Source organism: Phyllostomus hastatus, unplaced genomic scaffold, assembly GCF_019186645.2.
Source record: "Phyllostomus hastatus isolate PE091 unplaced genomic scaffold, TTU_PhHast_1.1 phas_scaffold_129, whole genome shotgun sequence".
Taxonomy (NCBI): Eukaryota; Metazoa; Chordata; class Mammalia; order Chiroptera; family Phyllostomidae; genus Phyllostomus; species Phyllostomus hastatus.
The window spans coordinates 10,112,710-10,128,881 of record NW_025334009.1 but is presented as its reverse complement, the minus strand read 5'-3'; the positions used below and the strand labels follow the sequence as shown (position 1 = coordinate 10,128,881).

The window sequence follows — 16,172 nt, the reverse complement described above, 5'->3', positions numbered from 1 at the left end:
TTCTTTCTGCCCTGGCTGGCGTAGCTCAGTGGATTGAGCGCGGGCTGCGAACCAAAGTCTTGCAGGTTCGATTCCCAGTCAGGGTACATGCTCGGGTTGCAGGCCATGACCCCCAGCAACCACACATTGATGTTTCTCTCTCTCTCTTTCTCCCTCCCTTCCCTCTCTAAAAAATAAATAAAAATAAAAAATTAAAAGAAAAAGAACTTTCTTACATGTTTGTGGAAAAGTTGCATCTAAGCATATGTTATGCTTAATTTCATCTCAGTGGTTATGCTCTGGTCATCTGTTTTTGGTCTCATCAGCCCAACAAAATCAGAAATTCCCCGATCATTTTCCAGGTCACAGCAGAGTTTGGAGAGGGGCCTGAGCACCCTGCTCTCCAATCAGCCTCTGGCCCGGCCTGCCTCTCAGGGGGCGGTACTGCTTTTGTGAGTTTGGGTGACCAGACTCTCTCTCTGTTATGATTTCATTAATTTAATTTAATTTAATTTTTATTTATTTATTTTTAAATGTAAATATTTTATTGTTTACATTGTTACAGTTGTCCTACTTTTTCCCCATTCCCCCCCTCCACACAGCAGCCCCCAAACCCTCAGGCAACCCCCCACCATTGTTGGTGTACATGGGTCATTCCTATATGTTATTTGACTAGTCCCTCCCCCTCCTTTCCACCAGTTTATTTATTTATTTTAGAGAGAGGGGAAGGTAGGGAGGAAGTGAGGGAGAGAAACATCGATGCATGAGAGAAACACTCTCGCACGCGCCCCACCCAGGCATATATCCTGACTGGGAACTGAACCAGTCACCTTGTGCTTTGTGGGATGATGCCCAACCAACTGAGCCATGCTGGTCAGGGTGGTGACTGAACTCCGGAGTATTGGTCTCCGTAAGTCGTGAATTCCTGCGCATTTGGGAGCAGGCCTTCCTATATCATGGTGGTCCCGGGAGCACACGACCTGTGCAGAGGCCTGGGTTAGCCAGAGAGGCCTCCAGTCCTGTGAGCGGTGCATGTTCTCCCAGTCTGACAGCTCCTCCCCCGTCGCATGTCCTTAACCTAGACCTCATGGTTAATCAGTTGCTCTCCAATAGCCTTCATCCCATTGTCGCCCATCCTCCTCTTACCCCCATCTCACAAATCCCTGATCCTGCATCAGGCTGATGACTCACCTGCACTACTGCGCTCTCCCAACTGCTGAGCCCATGGGTGCTGAGCACAGCTAGGAAGGGCCTTCTAGCCTTACGGGTTGGTGACACCACAAAGGGATGAGCCTCAGCCCCTCTCCAGACTTGCCTGCCCCACCAGCCCTCACACATTTATCAGGATATACATCTGTCTTTATTTATTTTTTTAAAAGATTTTATTTATTTATTTTTAGAGAGGGAAGGGAGGGAGAAAGAGAGAGAAAGAGAAACATCAATGTGTGGTTGCTGGGGGTCATGGCCTGCAACCCAGGCATGTGCCCTGACTGGGAATTGAACTTGCGACACTTTGGTTCGCAGCCTGCGCTCAATCCACTGAGCTACGCCAACCAGAGCTACATCTGTCTTTAAATCCTTCTGCCTCTGAGACAAAGCATGGTTTTCTGATTGGGTCAACCACACCTATGATCTTCCTTCCTCCACTCCTGTCTCCTCCAGGGTCTGGCATGTACATGTATGTGTAATATACACTACCCTTTCTCACAAACAGACAAACACACCCCACATATATTAGGTTTATTAAGATATAATTTGCATGCAGTAAAATCCAACCTTTTCAGCAAATAGCTCTATGTACATAACCACCACCACAATCGAGATATAGAATATTTTCATCACCCCCTAGATTTCTCTCATACTTCTTTGCAGTCAACCCGCAGGCTCCGGAAAACCGCTGATCTGTTTTCTGTCCCTATCGTTTGTCTCACCCCAAATGTCATATAAGTGGAATCATGCCCTGTGGAGCCTTCTGAGTCCGGCTTCTTTCACTTAGCGTAATGCATTTGAGAGTAAACCACGTCGATGCATGAACAAGTAGTTCTTTCATTTTTATTGCTGAGTAGTATTCCTCTGTATGGATGTACCAATCACAATTTTCCATTTGCCATTTAAAGGAGATTTAGGTTTTTTTCCAGTTTTTGCTGATGATGAATAAAACTGCTATAAACATTCACTTGAGCATAAGTTTTCTTTTCTCTTGAGTAAATAAGTGGAACTGGTATGACTGAGACATATGGCAGTGATATATCTAAATGCATAAGAACATGCTGAATTGTTTTCCAGCGTGGTTGTATCATTTTGTACTCTGACCAGCAATGTCCGATGTTCTGCCTTCTTGTCATCAGTTGGTATTGCCAGCTTTTACAATTTTACCCGTTCTAATAGGTGTGCAATGATATCTCACTGTAGTTTTAATTTTGCATTTTCCTAATGACTCATGATGTTGAGAATCTCTTAATGAGCTTGTATACCATCCATCAAAGACATTTATTGGTGAAGTATATGCTCAATCTTTTGCCCATTTTAAAAAGTGGGTTATTATTTTCTTATTATTGTATTTTGAGAGTTTATAAAATTGAATACAAATATCTGTTTTGCAAATATTGCCTCCCAGCCTGTGGCTTGCTCTCTCATTTTCTTAACATGTCTTGTGTTGAGTCAGTTTCAAATTTTGACAAAGTCCAACTTATCATTTTTTAAATGGGTTATACTTTTCGTATTTTATGTCAGAATTTTTTGCCTAACCCAAGGTCACAAAAATTTTCTCCTTATGGGTGATTCTAGAAATTTTAAAATTTAGGTTTTGCAATTACATTATTATCCATTTTGAGTTATTTTTTATAAATGGTATGAAGCATAAGTTGAGATTCAATATTTTTTCATATACATTTTCAATTGTTCCAGCACCTTTTGTTTCAAAGATTCTCCACTGAATTACTTTTGCAATTTTGTTGAAAATCTGTTGACCATAATGTGCAAGTTTGTTTCTGGAATTTCTATTTTGTTCTGCGAATTTATATATTTTTGCCTTTTAATAATACAACACTTAATTAATGTAGCCTTAAAGTATTAAAATCAATTAGCGTGAATTCCCCAGCATTGTTCTTTTTTTTAAAATTTTAATTGTTCAAGTAGTTTTTTTTTAAGATTTTATTTATTTATTTTTTAGACAGGGAAGGGAGGGAGAAAGAGAGAGAGAGAAAACATCAATGTGCAGTTGCTGGGGGCCGTGGCCTGCAACCCAGGCATGTGCCCTGACTGGGAATCGAACCTGCGATGCTTTGGCTCGCAGCCTGTGCTCAATCCACTGAGCTACGCCAGCCAGGCGCATTGTCCTTTTTTTAAAAAAGGTTTTATTTATTTATTTATTTATTTATTTATTTATTTATTTATTTATTTCTAGAGAGGGTGGGAGGGAAGGAGAAAGAGAGGGACAAAAAGGTAGATGGTTGACTCTCTCACGCAGCCAATCATGGACCTGGCCCACAACCCAGCCATGTGCCCTGACTGGGAATCAAACTGGCGACCTTTTGGATCGCAGGCTGGTGCTCAGTCCACTGAGCCACACCAGCCAGGGCCCCGGCATTGTTCCTTATATTTGAAATTATTTTTGGCTATTCTAGTTCCTCTATTTTTCCTTATAAATTGTAGTGTCAGTGTGTCAATTTCTACATTATCTTTGATAGGGTTTGGAATGAGGTTGTATTGATTTTATAGATAATTTTGGGGAAGAACTGTAACACTGTTGAGTCTATTAATGTAGTATATCTCTTTATTCATTTAGTTCTTTTTTGTTTGTTTTGTAATTTTCATTACATAGATCTTGCACATATTTTGTTTGCTTTATACCTCAGTATTCTATAAAAATGCTATTGAAATAGCACACTCCTAATTTTTCATTGTTCATTGTTAGTATGTGAAAACAATTGATTTTCGTATAGTGCTCATGTGTCCTGTGATCTTGCTAAAGATCATGTTCACTTATTCTACCATTTTTTGGGGGGTAGACTGGGATTTTCTACATTGACATTCATGTCATCTAAGAATAGAGGCAATTTAATTTTTTTACTTTTAATCTGTATGCTTAGGTTTGCATGTGGTTTAAAAACCTATTTCACTTAGAACATTTGCTTCTTAGAGAAATGTTTCAACAAATTAAGTCCTTGATAAACTGGTTTTCTGGATCACTAAAAGGGGGAGGACCTTTGGGTTGGGTTGTGGGTTTATACCTGTGCTTTCTTCAAATTCATATTTCAAGATGTGGTTCATCTTTCCTTCTGGTTCACTGATGGACATGCTCTATCTTTAAACTAATGAACGGGCATGAATGCATTCTGGATTTTAAAAAATTGAAGTTCTCATCACTACTAGAATTACTATGGTGGTAATTGCCAAGATCACCAGGTACTGGTGTCTCCCTGAGGCTTATAGGTGATTATTACGGACACTCTAGGGACTGGATTTACAGTCAGGGCCACGCTCTTCTGGAAGGGAACTAGGGCCCTGAAGAGCCATCTTGAGACGGCTGCCGGCTGCGGCTGCCGTATGTGGGCTGCAGACTCCTGCCGCTTCCTCTCCCGACCCCACATGGGTCTGCGCTGTTTGTCTCGTCTGCTCTGCCATGTGGGCAGTCTTTAAAACTTCCACCCTTCCGAGATGCGCTATGAGAAGATGATGAGCATGTTTTATACAGGGCTTGATTTTCGCATCATACTGACTTATTTTCCTATGTGAGTGGGTCAGTGGGGATGATGTGCGGAATATTTCATGTAAGCAGAGAACTTCTCTCCTGTGCCCTCAGATTCATCATTATTGTCAGTGGTTCAGAGCTCTGGCATAGCTCTGTGACTTAGGAGCCTTCATCCTTCTTGCTGAGCACATGCCCACCTCCTCCCAGCACTCCTTGGGTGTCTCCACTGCTACGTTGCAGACACCTTGTTGGAGTGCACACGAGTCAGGAGCAGGAACTCTGTCTTATGCTCCCGTCTCCAGGGCCTGACTCTGGGCTTGGCCGATGTTACTGGCTGGATGAGACCTATCAATACACCTAGTCTGGCCAGGTGGGAAGGGCAAGGACTCTGGCTTCAGGTTGGAGTCTGAGCTCTGCCAGTCCTAGTTACTTATTCTCTCCAAACCGTACTTTTTCCCATCTGTAAAATAAGGATGTTATGTACCTCATTATTTACCATTGTGAAGTACTTAGTTTATCATTTTATCATTCTAGGTAAGTGGATGTTATTGGAACTGTTATTTAATGGGTTCACTGTGCCGTCTAACCCTAATGACTGGCAGAGTCTCCCCAAGGCAGTTGCTTCCACTTGTCGAAATGGAATTTGGGGGCTGTTGCTGCACCACGTGGCCGGCCGTCCCCAGGGCCATCAATGTGGCTGCCATGGCCCTCGAAGTGATGATTAGTTAACTAGGTGCTCATGTTATCTTAGATGCCGCAGTGGCTGATGGCAGTGGTGCCTGACACAGGGTGAGGCCTGGAACCAGTGGCTTCTGTGTGACTGTCACCACCCAGGGTTTTGTATCCAGCAGGATCTACGTGGGGCTCTAATAGGAACAGGCTGCCTCATGTCGGGAGGTCACAGAGACAATCCAGGACAGGATGGGGGTGCGCTCCAACCTTCCAGGCTACAGTTCACTCTGCAAATGTCACTAAATTGTTTCTTCATTTATCCTCGATCCCCTCTGAAGGACGCCCGCATTGTTAGCTTGGTGTATGATTTGGGGTTTTGGAAAATGCTGTTGTTAATACCTGAATATGAATTTTTATTGCTAATTTTTACTCTTCTCTGCTAATTATAGGAAAAGCTGTGATGCCCATAAGTTCAGTCCTTAGTATAAAATATGGCACATTTTTAATATATGCATCTTTGGCTTTTTTTTCCTTATTTTTTTAAAATTAAGAACTTTGATGATGTCTGAAACTACTTGACAGAACCTCATTTCAAAGGTGGCCACATAAAGTTCTGCTGTCTAAATAAATTGCAGTTAATATAATATGGAGAATAACCTTGCAAGCAATGTCCATTCGGGGCCACCTTTTTATAACATCTTTCCTGGGTGGTGTTTATTTCCTTTCTGAATACAGTCTGCTCTCTGTCAAAAGGGGAACTTGTCAATATGGTCAGTTTCATAATGCGGGTGCAAACCTATACGTATATGTGTGTACGTCTGTGTCTTTACATTCATGGGCAGTATGACTAGTTTTTTAAAAAAATAAGAATGGAGGTGGTACTTCGATTTCCTGTGTGTTTTCCTGTGTTTAAAAATTATCTACAATGATGAAAGAGAAAAGCACAAATTAATGCACATAAAAATAGATGGACTTTTAAAGAATATGTTTGCTAGGAACAGGTCAGGAAAATATGATATTATTTTGGCCAGATACTGCCAGCATTGAGAAATGAAAGAGAGGAATCCTAAGGACTTCCCAGAAGAAGGATAACCTCAAAGGCAGTTCACACGTGCACAGTTAATACTAACTCAGCAAGAAGAGAGAGCGCATCACTTACCAGTGTCACGGATGTTTATGTTTCTCTTTGCAAACCAGATTGAAAAGGAGGATCAAGCCAACCCCACGGAAGAAGTAACCGAGGAGGAGTTTCAACTGAGTGGATGGCCTCAGCTCCTGGACCCCCTGCTTCCTGACCCCTGCGCCCTTGGGCGAGCTGTCCGGTTTCCAACATGGTGCAGAGGCAGATGCCCGCTGATGCCCAAGGTCTCCACGGCATGGGGGCCGCCGGGCAGCCTGCCTGGAGGTGAGAGGGGCATCTCTGTGTTAGGCTTCAGCTGGTGGGTCCCAGCAGCGCCCCTCGGGCTCCAGAACTCAGCGCGTGGCTTGTTCCAAGTCACCTGCAGCCCTTCCTCTTCCCGAGTCTTTGGATCAGGGTGGCCCCACCGCCAGCCTCCGTGTTCCCCGAGCTCTCTTCCTTTCTGTCCCTGGCTTCCTGTTGCAGACCCTCCACATCGTTTAGATCCTTGACCTTCTTCTTTGTAATGAGTTCCCTGTACTAGCCCACGGTCTGAGGCACGCTTGGCTCTGGAGAAGACCCATGTTCTTTTCTGAGCAAGATAATAGGCTGTCACATGATCCAGAAATGCGAAGATATTCCCAGGGAGGGTCAGCATTGTTTAAATCCACATGTCAGATGTAGCCAGTGGACTGTGTCAGAGGCTAGGAGAAAATGCATGAGCAAGCAGCCCTGTCCCACTCCCCAGGCCCCTGTCTCCAGCCTCTCACAGGGATTTGTGACTGTCTCCTTGTCGTCTCAGCCTGAGTGACAGACAGCAGATACTCTAAGTAAGGCTCTGCTTTTGAGCTTGTCCAGCCCATGTGGATGGTCTCAGCTCCAGAATTCATTGCTTTGGGCAGGTTATTGGCCTCAGTCGTGATGCCCTGCCCCCACCCACTCTCCCGGGGGGTCCTGGAAACAGGGCTGTGGAGATGGGCCCTCCACGAAGCAGGACATACCGCTTTCCCCCCTCCTCACTCCGCTAAGCGGGCAGATGGCCCCTGGGCTCTCTCACGGGACCTGAAGGCGAGCTCAGAGAATGGCTGTTTCCAAGCCACAGTAGCCAGTCCCTCGGGGAGGATGGAGGCCTGGCCGCTCCATGCTCTCCCCTGCTGGACCCCTTCACATCGCCTTCTGATACAGTAGTGGGATCGGGAAGGAAAGTAAGCAGAGCCTGGCCTTGGGGAGAGGAGGATTAAGTGGGCGGGAGGGGTGAGTTAGGGGAGATTACGCAGCCCAAGACTTCTCTCTCTGGGTAGGAGGCCTTTCAAGGGTGTATGCAGGACTGGTCGCCATCATTATGGTACAGGATTGGGGGATGGCTTCCCATCTCTGCCCCCTGTTGTACTCCCACTATAGGAGCCCTGGACTCCTGGGAAGGACTTTGGTCTTGGTATAGGCTCTCTATCACCGCATAGAAACTCCTTTCCCACCTCCTGTCTACCCTGGTTCCCCCACCCCCTACACAGATAGACATGCGGCAGGGAGGGAGTTTGCCCACAGGTGAAAGGAGGACTCTCAGGTCGTCTTGTGGATCGATGTGTGTGTGTGTGTGTGTTAGCTGTGTACTAGGTTATGAAACTTGGCTTTGGGAGAACATCTTCGCTGTTTCAGTTTTCTCTGCCACACACGAATACTGGAGAGTCCCGCCAAGTCCCATGTCAGTTCCCTGCCCGCCGAGAACCCTGAGCACTTCAGCTGGCCACCAGAAAAAACTGAACTCTAACACACTCCCCTCTGGGCCCGCCCTTGACTTAGGGTTGCATTATGTGCCCAGCAGTAGCCTTGTGGGAGCCCCTTTTCCTTATTCAGCGCAGAGGCAGGGGCTGGAAGGAGAGGGGTTGGAGTGAATCCATCTCTCTTCAGGCTGCGGCAGGGCCCCTCCCAGAAGCCGTCCCAGCTTACGTAAGCTCAAGCGTGGCTGATGTGTTTGTTGGGGTTGAAGGGTGAAAGATGCAGGCAACTGCTACTTCCCCTACTCCTTCCCACCTCCTCCAACGCTTTCCTACTCAGGGCTGGAGGGGATGCGGGGCCGTGAGGGTAAAAGGCGCATGGAGTTCTCGCAGGCTTGGTTCACTCTCTTGTGACCCAGGTGCCCTTTCCCTACCCAGCGAGGCCACACTTTCTTGCCTTCTTTCTGTTCTCTCCTTTCGTGCTTGCAAACAAGATGTTGTCGTGTCTACTTGGTGCTTGTGCCCGCCTCGGGGCTCTGCTGTTGTTCATTCTGCCTGTCACGGTCCGGCCTGAGATCTTTGCATCGGTGCCTTCAGCTCATGTATCACCTCAGAGCCGCTTCCCTTGGAAACCCAGAGTGGTTTCCATGGTTACTCTCAAGCCCATCACTCTAGTTTGTTTATCGTCACAGCACTGATCACCCTCTGGAACTCTCTTGTTTGGTTCCGCCCTCGTTTATTGCTTGTCTCCCCTTCCCCCCCTAATGTGAACGTCAGAATGGCCAACATCTGTTTCCTGTTACACCCTCAGTTCCCGGCACTAGTAAGACCTCAATAAATACTTGTTGACTGAAGAGATGCTTGTTTGTTGTTTTTTAAAAAAATAGAAGTAATTTTTCAGACATTGAGAGACTTTTAGAGAGTCAAACGTATCTACTTTATTTAGTAGTAAGGGACATTTAGTGACGTTGTAGGCCGCCCTCTGCATGGAGCAAATGGAAGGCGAGGAACAGGAATTCCTGAAGGTTGATGCAACCCCTTCAACTAAGGCTGGCTGTGAAGGGAAGCTGAGACTATGGCAAGAGCTGGAGTTTTCCATGAGCTCAGGAGACACTTGAGCGTGGTGAAGGCTGCTGGGAAGAAGGCAGCAGAGAAGGTGGATAAAGAAGGAAAAAGAGCTCCGGCTGGTGTGGCTCAGTGGATTGAGCGCGGGCTTGCGAACCAAAGGGTCACCGGTTCAGTTCCCAGTCAGGGCACATGCCTGGGTTGCGGGCCAGGTCCCCAGTAGGGGGCGTGTGAGAGACAGCCACACATTGATGTTTCCCTCTCTTTCTCTCTCCCTTCTCCTCTAAAAAGAAATAAATAAAATCTTTACTAAAAAAAAAAAAGAATGAGGGGGAGATTCTCTGATGGAGTCAAGAACCGAGGATGTGGAAGGGGCATCCAGGGAACAGATGAGCGGATTTGGCATGGATCGGGGGAGTCGCTTTTCATTGGAAAAAAAGGGAAGAAGAAAAGGAGCGTGGACTCAGGGGGGTTTGCAGGGTCAGCGGCAGGAACTTGAGTCCATCCCTACCTGGGGCTTTGATTTTCTCTTGAAGTGGGAGAGTGGCCGGTTCACGATGGGGGCCATGGGTGCTGGGGTCAGAGATGAGAACGGTGGAGAGGATTATAGGGAAATTGCTTCCTCCCAGGTCTTTGAAATCTACTTAAAAAAACCTTTTCCAGAGGAATTTAATTAAGTAGCTAATTAATGCATGTACAATTTGAGGCAATATTTTGCCACTAAGTCCTTGTCTGCAACTTCATATTTAGATGTAAATATCAGATTTAACTTGAGACACATATGTGCTCACTCAGACGGAAGATGAAAGAGTTGGAGAAAGAAAGGCAGAATCTAACATTCCCAGGGAATAAAGAATCACGAGGAAGCTTTCACTATGGGAAGCTGCAAAATTTCCAACCGTTCACTGAGAGGCGGGGCTGTGCTGAGAGAGTCGTTTGCAGAACGTCATCTGAGCTGCTGTTCTAACGTTAGGGAGATGGGCAGACTCAGTCCTGGAAGGTCCTGGAAGGGCGCCTTCCCTGACTCCACAGCACATGTCTCAGTCCCATTAATAACACCATTAAATGGTACTTAACTACTTCTGCTTGAACACAATGAAGTGTTCTTGATGGACCAGGACGATTCTGTCAACCCAACAGTAGGGTATAGCGTTGTGATTTTTAGGGGTTTTTCATACTCACTCTTCTTGTTTGTACAACAGGTACACACCTGTGGGGTTGTTGAGTAAGGAGAGTGATAACAATAGCTTCTTTTTTATGGAGCATGAACTGTGCGTCCATCCTATACCACAGACTGTTTCCCATTTGTAAATGGGAGAGGTTGGTCATGGCTCCCATGGCCATGGAAACCATGACCTTGACCTTGTTGCCATAATGTTGTGATCTAGAAGTTTCCAATCAGAACTGGTGGAGCTCTGGAATACTTGGAGATGCCACCTTATGATAGGAGAGGGAGGAGAAGCCAGCAGGCCCCTGGCCGCAATTTCACACCATCTAAGGCAGTTTTTAGGGTCTGCGTTAATCTCTAGTTTAGTAGAGATCAGCGGTTCCGCGGGGGGAGGAGAATCTGATAGTCTGCACCTTCATGGCTGGAAGCAAATACCAATAGAACACGTTAGTGATCTTCTAAGTGACTTATTGCATTGAAGAGCATGCTATTTGGCGTTACGTCACACATCTGGGTTTCGTTGATTGGTAATTCTTCACTGAGTACTTATTTTCCTCTTAGGAAACAATTCGCCTGCCACAAAGTGGGTGTTTTGATTTTCAATTCACCAGCTAGGTTTATTCAAAGTACGACTGAGCAAAAGAGCATAGATTAACAATCACTCCTGATAAGTACATTTATACTTTTACTTTTAAACAAATTTACATAAAAGTATACCACACTCAACATGCTACTAAAAATCCATTCCTGTTGCTTATGCTACATTAACTATATGAGCTACATTGATAATGCATACAATAGGTTTGAGGAGAGTGGAGAAAATGCAAGACCACAGCTAAAGTGGTAGACTTCATAGCAAATAAAGTAGCAGATTTGAACCATTTGGCTCAAAAAAAAAAGATCTCTTAACCAATAAAACTAAGTTCTAAAAAAGTGTTAAATCTAATGACCAAAGTAACATTCACATTGGATTTTGAAGCACATAAACTGTCCCAGCAGCTTCCTTATAACCCGCGGCTGGGGGCCAGTGGGACCTAGGGGTGGCACCTCCAGAGGCTGGAGGCCTTCTCTCTAGACCCCGAAGATGGAAGTGTTTTGTAGAAAGAAAGATGATCTCAACTAATCCAGGAGAAAGGTACTCTCTTATGGGAAGAGGGTCTATGTTTCTAAAGTTTCCTCTTTAGAGGAGATGTGAGTTCACCAGGAAGGAGCAGTGGGGTGGAGTGTCTGGGTCCATGTTTCAGAAGTGACTGATGGCTATAATAGGGGTCCTTTCTGTGCAGAGCTGATGACAGGTGTTCCTGATAAAGAGGAAGCTGTTGGCATCAGCATTAGCCAAACCGGCCCTTGCTGCAGAAAGGGCAAGCAAGCTTTTCAGGCCATTTAAAAAAAATTCCTCACCTGAGGATATGCTTGTTGATTATAGGGAGAGGGGAAGGGAGAGAGAAACATTCATGTAATAGGGAAACACCAATCGGCTGTATCCTGCACGCCCCTGACCGGGTACTGAAATCATAACCTAGGTATGTGCCCTGACCAGCAATCCAATCTGCAACCTTTTGGTGTACCAGGATGACACTCCAACGAACTGAGCCACCTGGCCAGGGCTGGGCCATTCTTTATTAATGAAACCACATGGGGGCCAATATTAGAGGCAGATAATTTTATCAGATTGAAAAAGTCCCTTGGCCCAGTTGGTGGTCCATGAACAGCCCTACGTTAACCTCCAGGAAAATTTATTTGATTAATGATAAAATGGAGATACCCTTCTTGGGTCCACCATCAAAGAGGGTTGGGTAGTCTGTCATCAGAGGCTAGGGGACCCAAAAGACATTCTGGCAACTTTTCCTCAATTAAATCAAGTTTGCATGCAGATTAGAGAGTAAGGTTTTTTTTTCTGATACCCCATATGTCTCTGTACCTATGTGCAAGCCCACTGACAACTAATTCACTGCTAAGCATGCCTCTTTCATAGAAGAAAGGTGATAGGTCCAGTGTCCAGCATGCACCAGGAGTATTCCATGGGAGCCAGTCTGACTTCCAGGACGTCTTACCGATGGGAGTTATTTAGTACATCTCTCTGGGTTTGGCTTTATTTCTAAGATCTCTGAAATACAGTACTCTTCGAGCTTGCTACCTGCAATTTCTGTCTCAGGAAGGCTGCATCTCTCTTCTCTGTAGGAAGAAATCTTGATGCATCAACAAGATAAAGCCTGGTGTTCTGGGATTTCTTTTTTCAGCACGGTGATGCAACAGAGTTTTACATAATCTGTTTTCACTATAATTTGCCCCCAATTTCTTAAGTTCTCTGTGAACAGCGCCTTCTGCAGCCGACAGCTTTTATTCTTTCTCTTCTGTCTTGTAAGCTTTCTGAGTCTGGCCCTTTAATAGTCTTAGTTTTCAACTGATGGAGATCATTAAGGATCTTTACTGCCAGCTGCAAGGTTTTACATTTACTTTCAACCAGAGCTTTGGCTGCAAACAGTAAAAAAAAAAAAAGAATCATTTCCCAACTCCACCCCGCTTCCCCCAGCTGATGTCTTGCTGACACCTCATTATCTGGCTTGGAAGGCTTGGAATGTAAATGACGTCTACGTATTCTCTTTAACTCTTGGTGATGAGGATTTTGCTACCATCTGACTTCTCTGCTTTCTCATCTTCTTACTATGCTGATCTGCCAACTAACTATTTTTAAAACAATCCTGTCCATTTTTCCTTCTAAAATTTTCCTCCTCTAATGCAAAGATCAAGATCAAGTGGTTTCAGCTGCATAACATACTTATTCAGAATGTCAACTTCATTATTTTTCTAAGCCACATCTTCTGAGCCTTGAGATCTTTTCCGATTTGCTCACTGATCTCAGCAGGAAGTGCTGGGAGGACAGGAAGAGCTAGGGGCGGAAGGACACCACAGCTCTCTCTTCACTCCAGGCTCCTGGGTGCCCTCCAGCTGCCACCCTTCTTTCAGCCCTGGTCTTCGATCCCTTTCCCTCACTCATCTGTACTTATACAGTTTAAATTCACAGAAGATCTTGGTTTTCAGATTTCTGGTACAGCTACTATCAATCTTTCTGCACTTTCATTGCTCTGGGCTTCACAGCATCTTCACTGCCTTCTCCAGATCTTATCCCCAGGTGCTAACAGATTCTGCTCAAGCCAGCTCCACTTTGACTCATGCAGAACCCACGGACAGGTGACTAAGACTGGCCCCTGATAGGGCTGCTGACCCCCAGCCAGATGCATTCTGACTCCAGCTCTTTCCAATCCTGGTTTTCTTCACTTCCCCAAATGGCCTGGTGCCAAGATACCCTTATGCCTTGCCAATATGTTCACCTGCCTTAGGATGGTTGTATCATTGCTGAATCTACCTCCTTAACTTGCTTTCAACCTACAGTGTTAATTTGCTGTTACTTGCATTGTCTCAGGTCTCCAAAAGTCCTCAGCCAAATACTCGAATCTAGCTTCTCATGTGACACCTTCCTTGTTTTTCTGGTGTCAGTGTCCCTTTGGAGAGCTACTGGCGTCCTGATAATAGAATAGCTGGAGTCCAAAGGAAGAGCTGGGGGCCTTGAGCACCAACATTTTTCTTTCTTGCACGAAAAGCTTCCTCCCGGGACTCTCAGATGCAGGGGGCCAATGCAAAGAAAATACATATTCAAAGCATGTATATGGAAGGGCTGAGTGTCCAGAGCTCTTGGTTTATGCGCCTTCATGTGCTGATCCTGTGACCCGAGGGCACAGATTTCTAGGACTTGCCCAGCTTCGGACACCTACCCACCCCTTATGTCAGGGGACAGTATCTATTTCTAAGGAAGGTGGGGGAGGCCAACTGAGAGTTCACAGATAAAACCACTGGGAGAATAACACAGAATTCTAGTTTGACAGGTTTTTTTCCCTCCCCACAGCATTTTGAAGATATCATCCTGTTATCTTCTGACCTCTGTAATTGTCAGTGAGAAATCCGCTGTCATTCTACTTGCCTTCCATTGTAAGTAAATTGTATCTTCCCTTTGGTTGTTTTTTAAGTTGTTTTCCTTTGGCTTTGGAATTCTAAAGTTTCAGTATGATATGACTAAGCACAGGCTTATTTTTATTTATTTTTCTTAGGACTCAAGTTTCTTCAGAATGAAGACGTATATCTTTCTTCAGGGATATGCAAAAAAGATATTGTACAACCATCGTAATGGCAACAAGTAAAAATTATCAAGTGTTGGCAAGGATGTGGGGGAAATTCTCATAAACTACTAATGAGAATTTGTAAACGACTACAACATCTTTGGTGTAAAATTTGGGGATCCTAGCAAAGCAGCATATTGTATAGACTATGATCAAACAATTATGATTTAGGCATCCATCCTAGAGAACACTTGTGTCCATAGAAAAAGGAGGTACGTATAAATCTGTTTAGTGAGGCCATTGGAAAAGAAAGAGGAAGAGAGAGACATAGAAAGAAATTGATCCCAATATCCACCAATAAAAGAAGGAACAAGTCAATAATAGTATATTCATAAATAAAATCCTAAACAGCAGTTAAAACAAGTGCATCCTATATACCTATACCAGGTAAATAAATTTGGAAAACAAAATAAAAAAATCAAATGGCAGATGGTAAGTGCACTATGATGCTGCAAAAATTTGAACAACCTGCAATACTATAATTGCCCAATAAACAGAAACCATAAGATCTCGCACTTTCTCTCTGATGCAACAGAATTCTTAAAATGATAACAAAATAAAAGGCTATCCAAGAAATGTCAATCCTTTTGGAAATCAAAACGATTTGAAATAATTCCTGGTTTGAAGAAATAATAAAAATTAAAAGCTGTCTAGAAATGGTCAACAGCATTAGCCCTACACAAATGTTTTTGGAGAGATAATGGGTGACTAAGAAGCCTGGGGTCTCTCCAAGGTTACAAGTCTCAGAAAACAAACCCATCTGGTCTGAGTCACTTTTGGATGTTGACTGTATTGTGACTCCTGCAGGTTTCTGACATGGGGAAAAAGGGGAAAAATTAGAATACCCCCCCCCTCTCCCAACCCTTCTTTAGGAATAGGTAGGAAAACACAGAAGATAATAGAATGTTGTAGAATGTTGAGGGATGTCAGGTAGAGGGGAACTCAGAGTAAAGGGGGCATTCAGAGCAGGCCTGTGCTGGGAGCCTGGGTGGCCCGGCGCAGGCGGGTGCCTGCAGCCCTACCGAGGCAAGGCTCTGTGTCCTTGAGCGAGCACAGCCAGACCCAGCCAAGTGTAAGTGGCAAGTAAGACTATGAAGCCAATGCCAGAGGAAGAAGTCTCATTCAAGGTGTGTGGCTGGGGTGAGAAGAAACGCTGGGGAGTGGGGAGGAAGGGTACTAGACTCATACGAGACACAGCTCAGAACACCAGCCCCCAGAAAGAGGACTCGGGCCAAGCGCTGTCCCATGGCAGCCGGAGGGCGAGGCCCGAGTGTCCTGGCCTCCTCGCGTGGGGAGGCCGTCACTGTCTGTGGCAGTGGCAACAAAAAGGCAGGGGAACTCAGATACACAGAGCCTCCAGGTAGAAATGTTTCCCCTGCCTCCATTCAGGTGCTAAATGAACAACAAAGTGAGAACCTCTACGATGAACAATTTCCAGCGATGAGTTATCTGAGGCCATTAACATTCCTGGGAGTGACACCAGGGGCGCCATGACAGACTCCTAGAGAGAAGAAATTAGTGGGCTAACCCCACTCAGACCCAGTAGGGAAACTGAATATTTCTTCAGTCCACTTTAGATTTGGGCAAA

At 45.0% G+C, this 16,172-nt stretch overlaps 1 protein-coding gene across 3 annotated transcripts in view; it reads left to right on the top strand.

Moving 5' to 3' along the window:
* The window catches only part of LOC123830872 (myelin associated oligodendrocyte basic protein), a 32,493-nt gene extending 17,895 nt beyond the window's left edge, over nt 1-14,598 (top strand). For all 3 annotated transcript variants that reach the window (XM_045857552.1, XM_045857550.1, XM_045857551.1), the window contains 3 exons: nt 6,542-6,749; nt 14,314-14,396; nt 14,516-14,598. In XM_045857552.1, the coding sequence (XP_045713508.1) occupies nt 6,542-6,581 (40 nt within the window). In that variant the 3' untranslated portion in view covers nt 6,582-6,749; nt 14,314-14,396; nt 14,516-14,598. The remainder of the gene's footprint in view (nt 1-6,541; nt 6,750-14,313; nt 14,397-14,515) is intronic.
* The last annotated feature ends 1,574 nt before the right edge of the window (nt 14,599-16,172 follow it).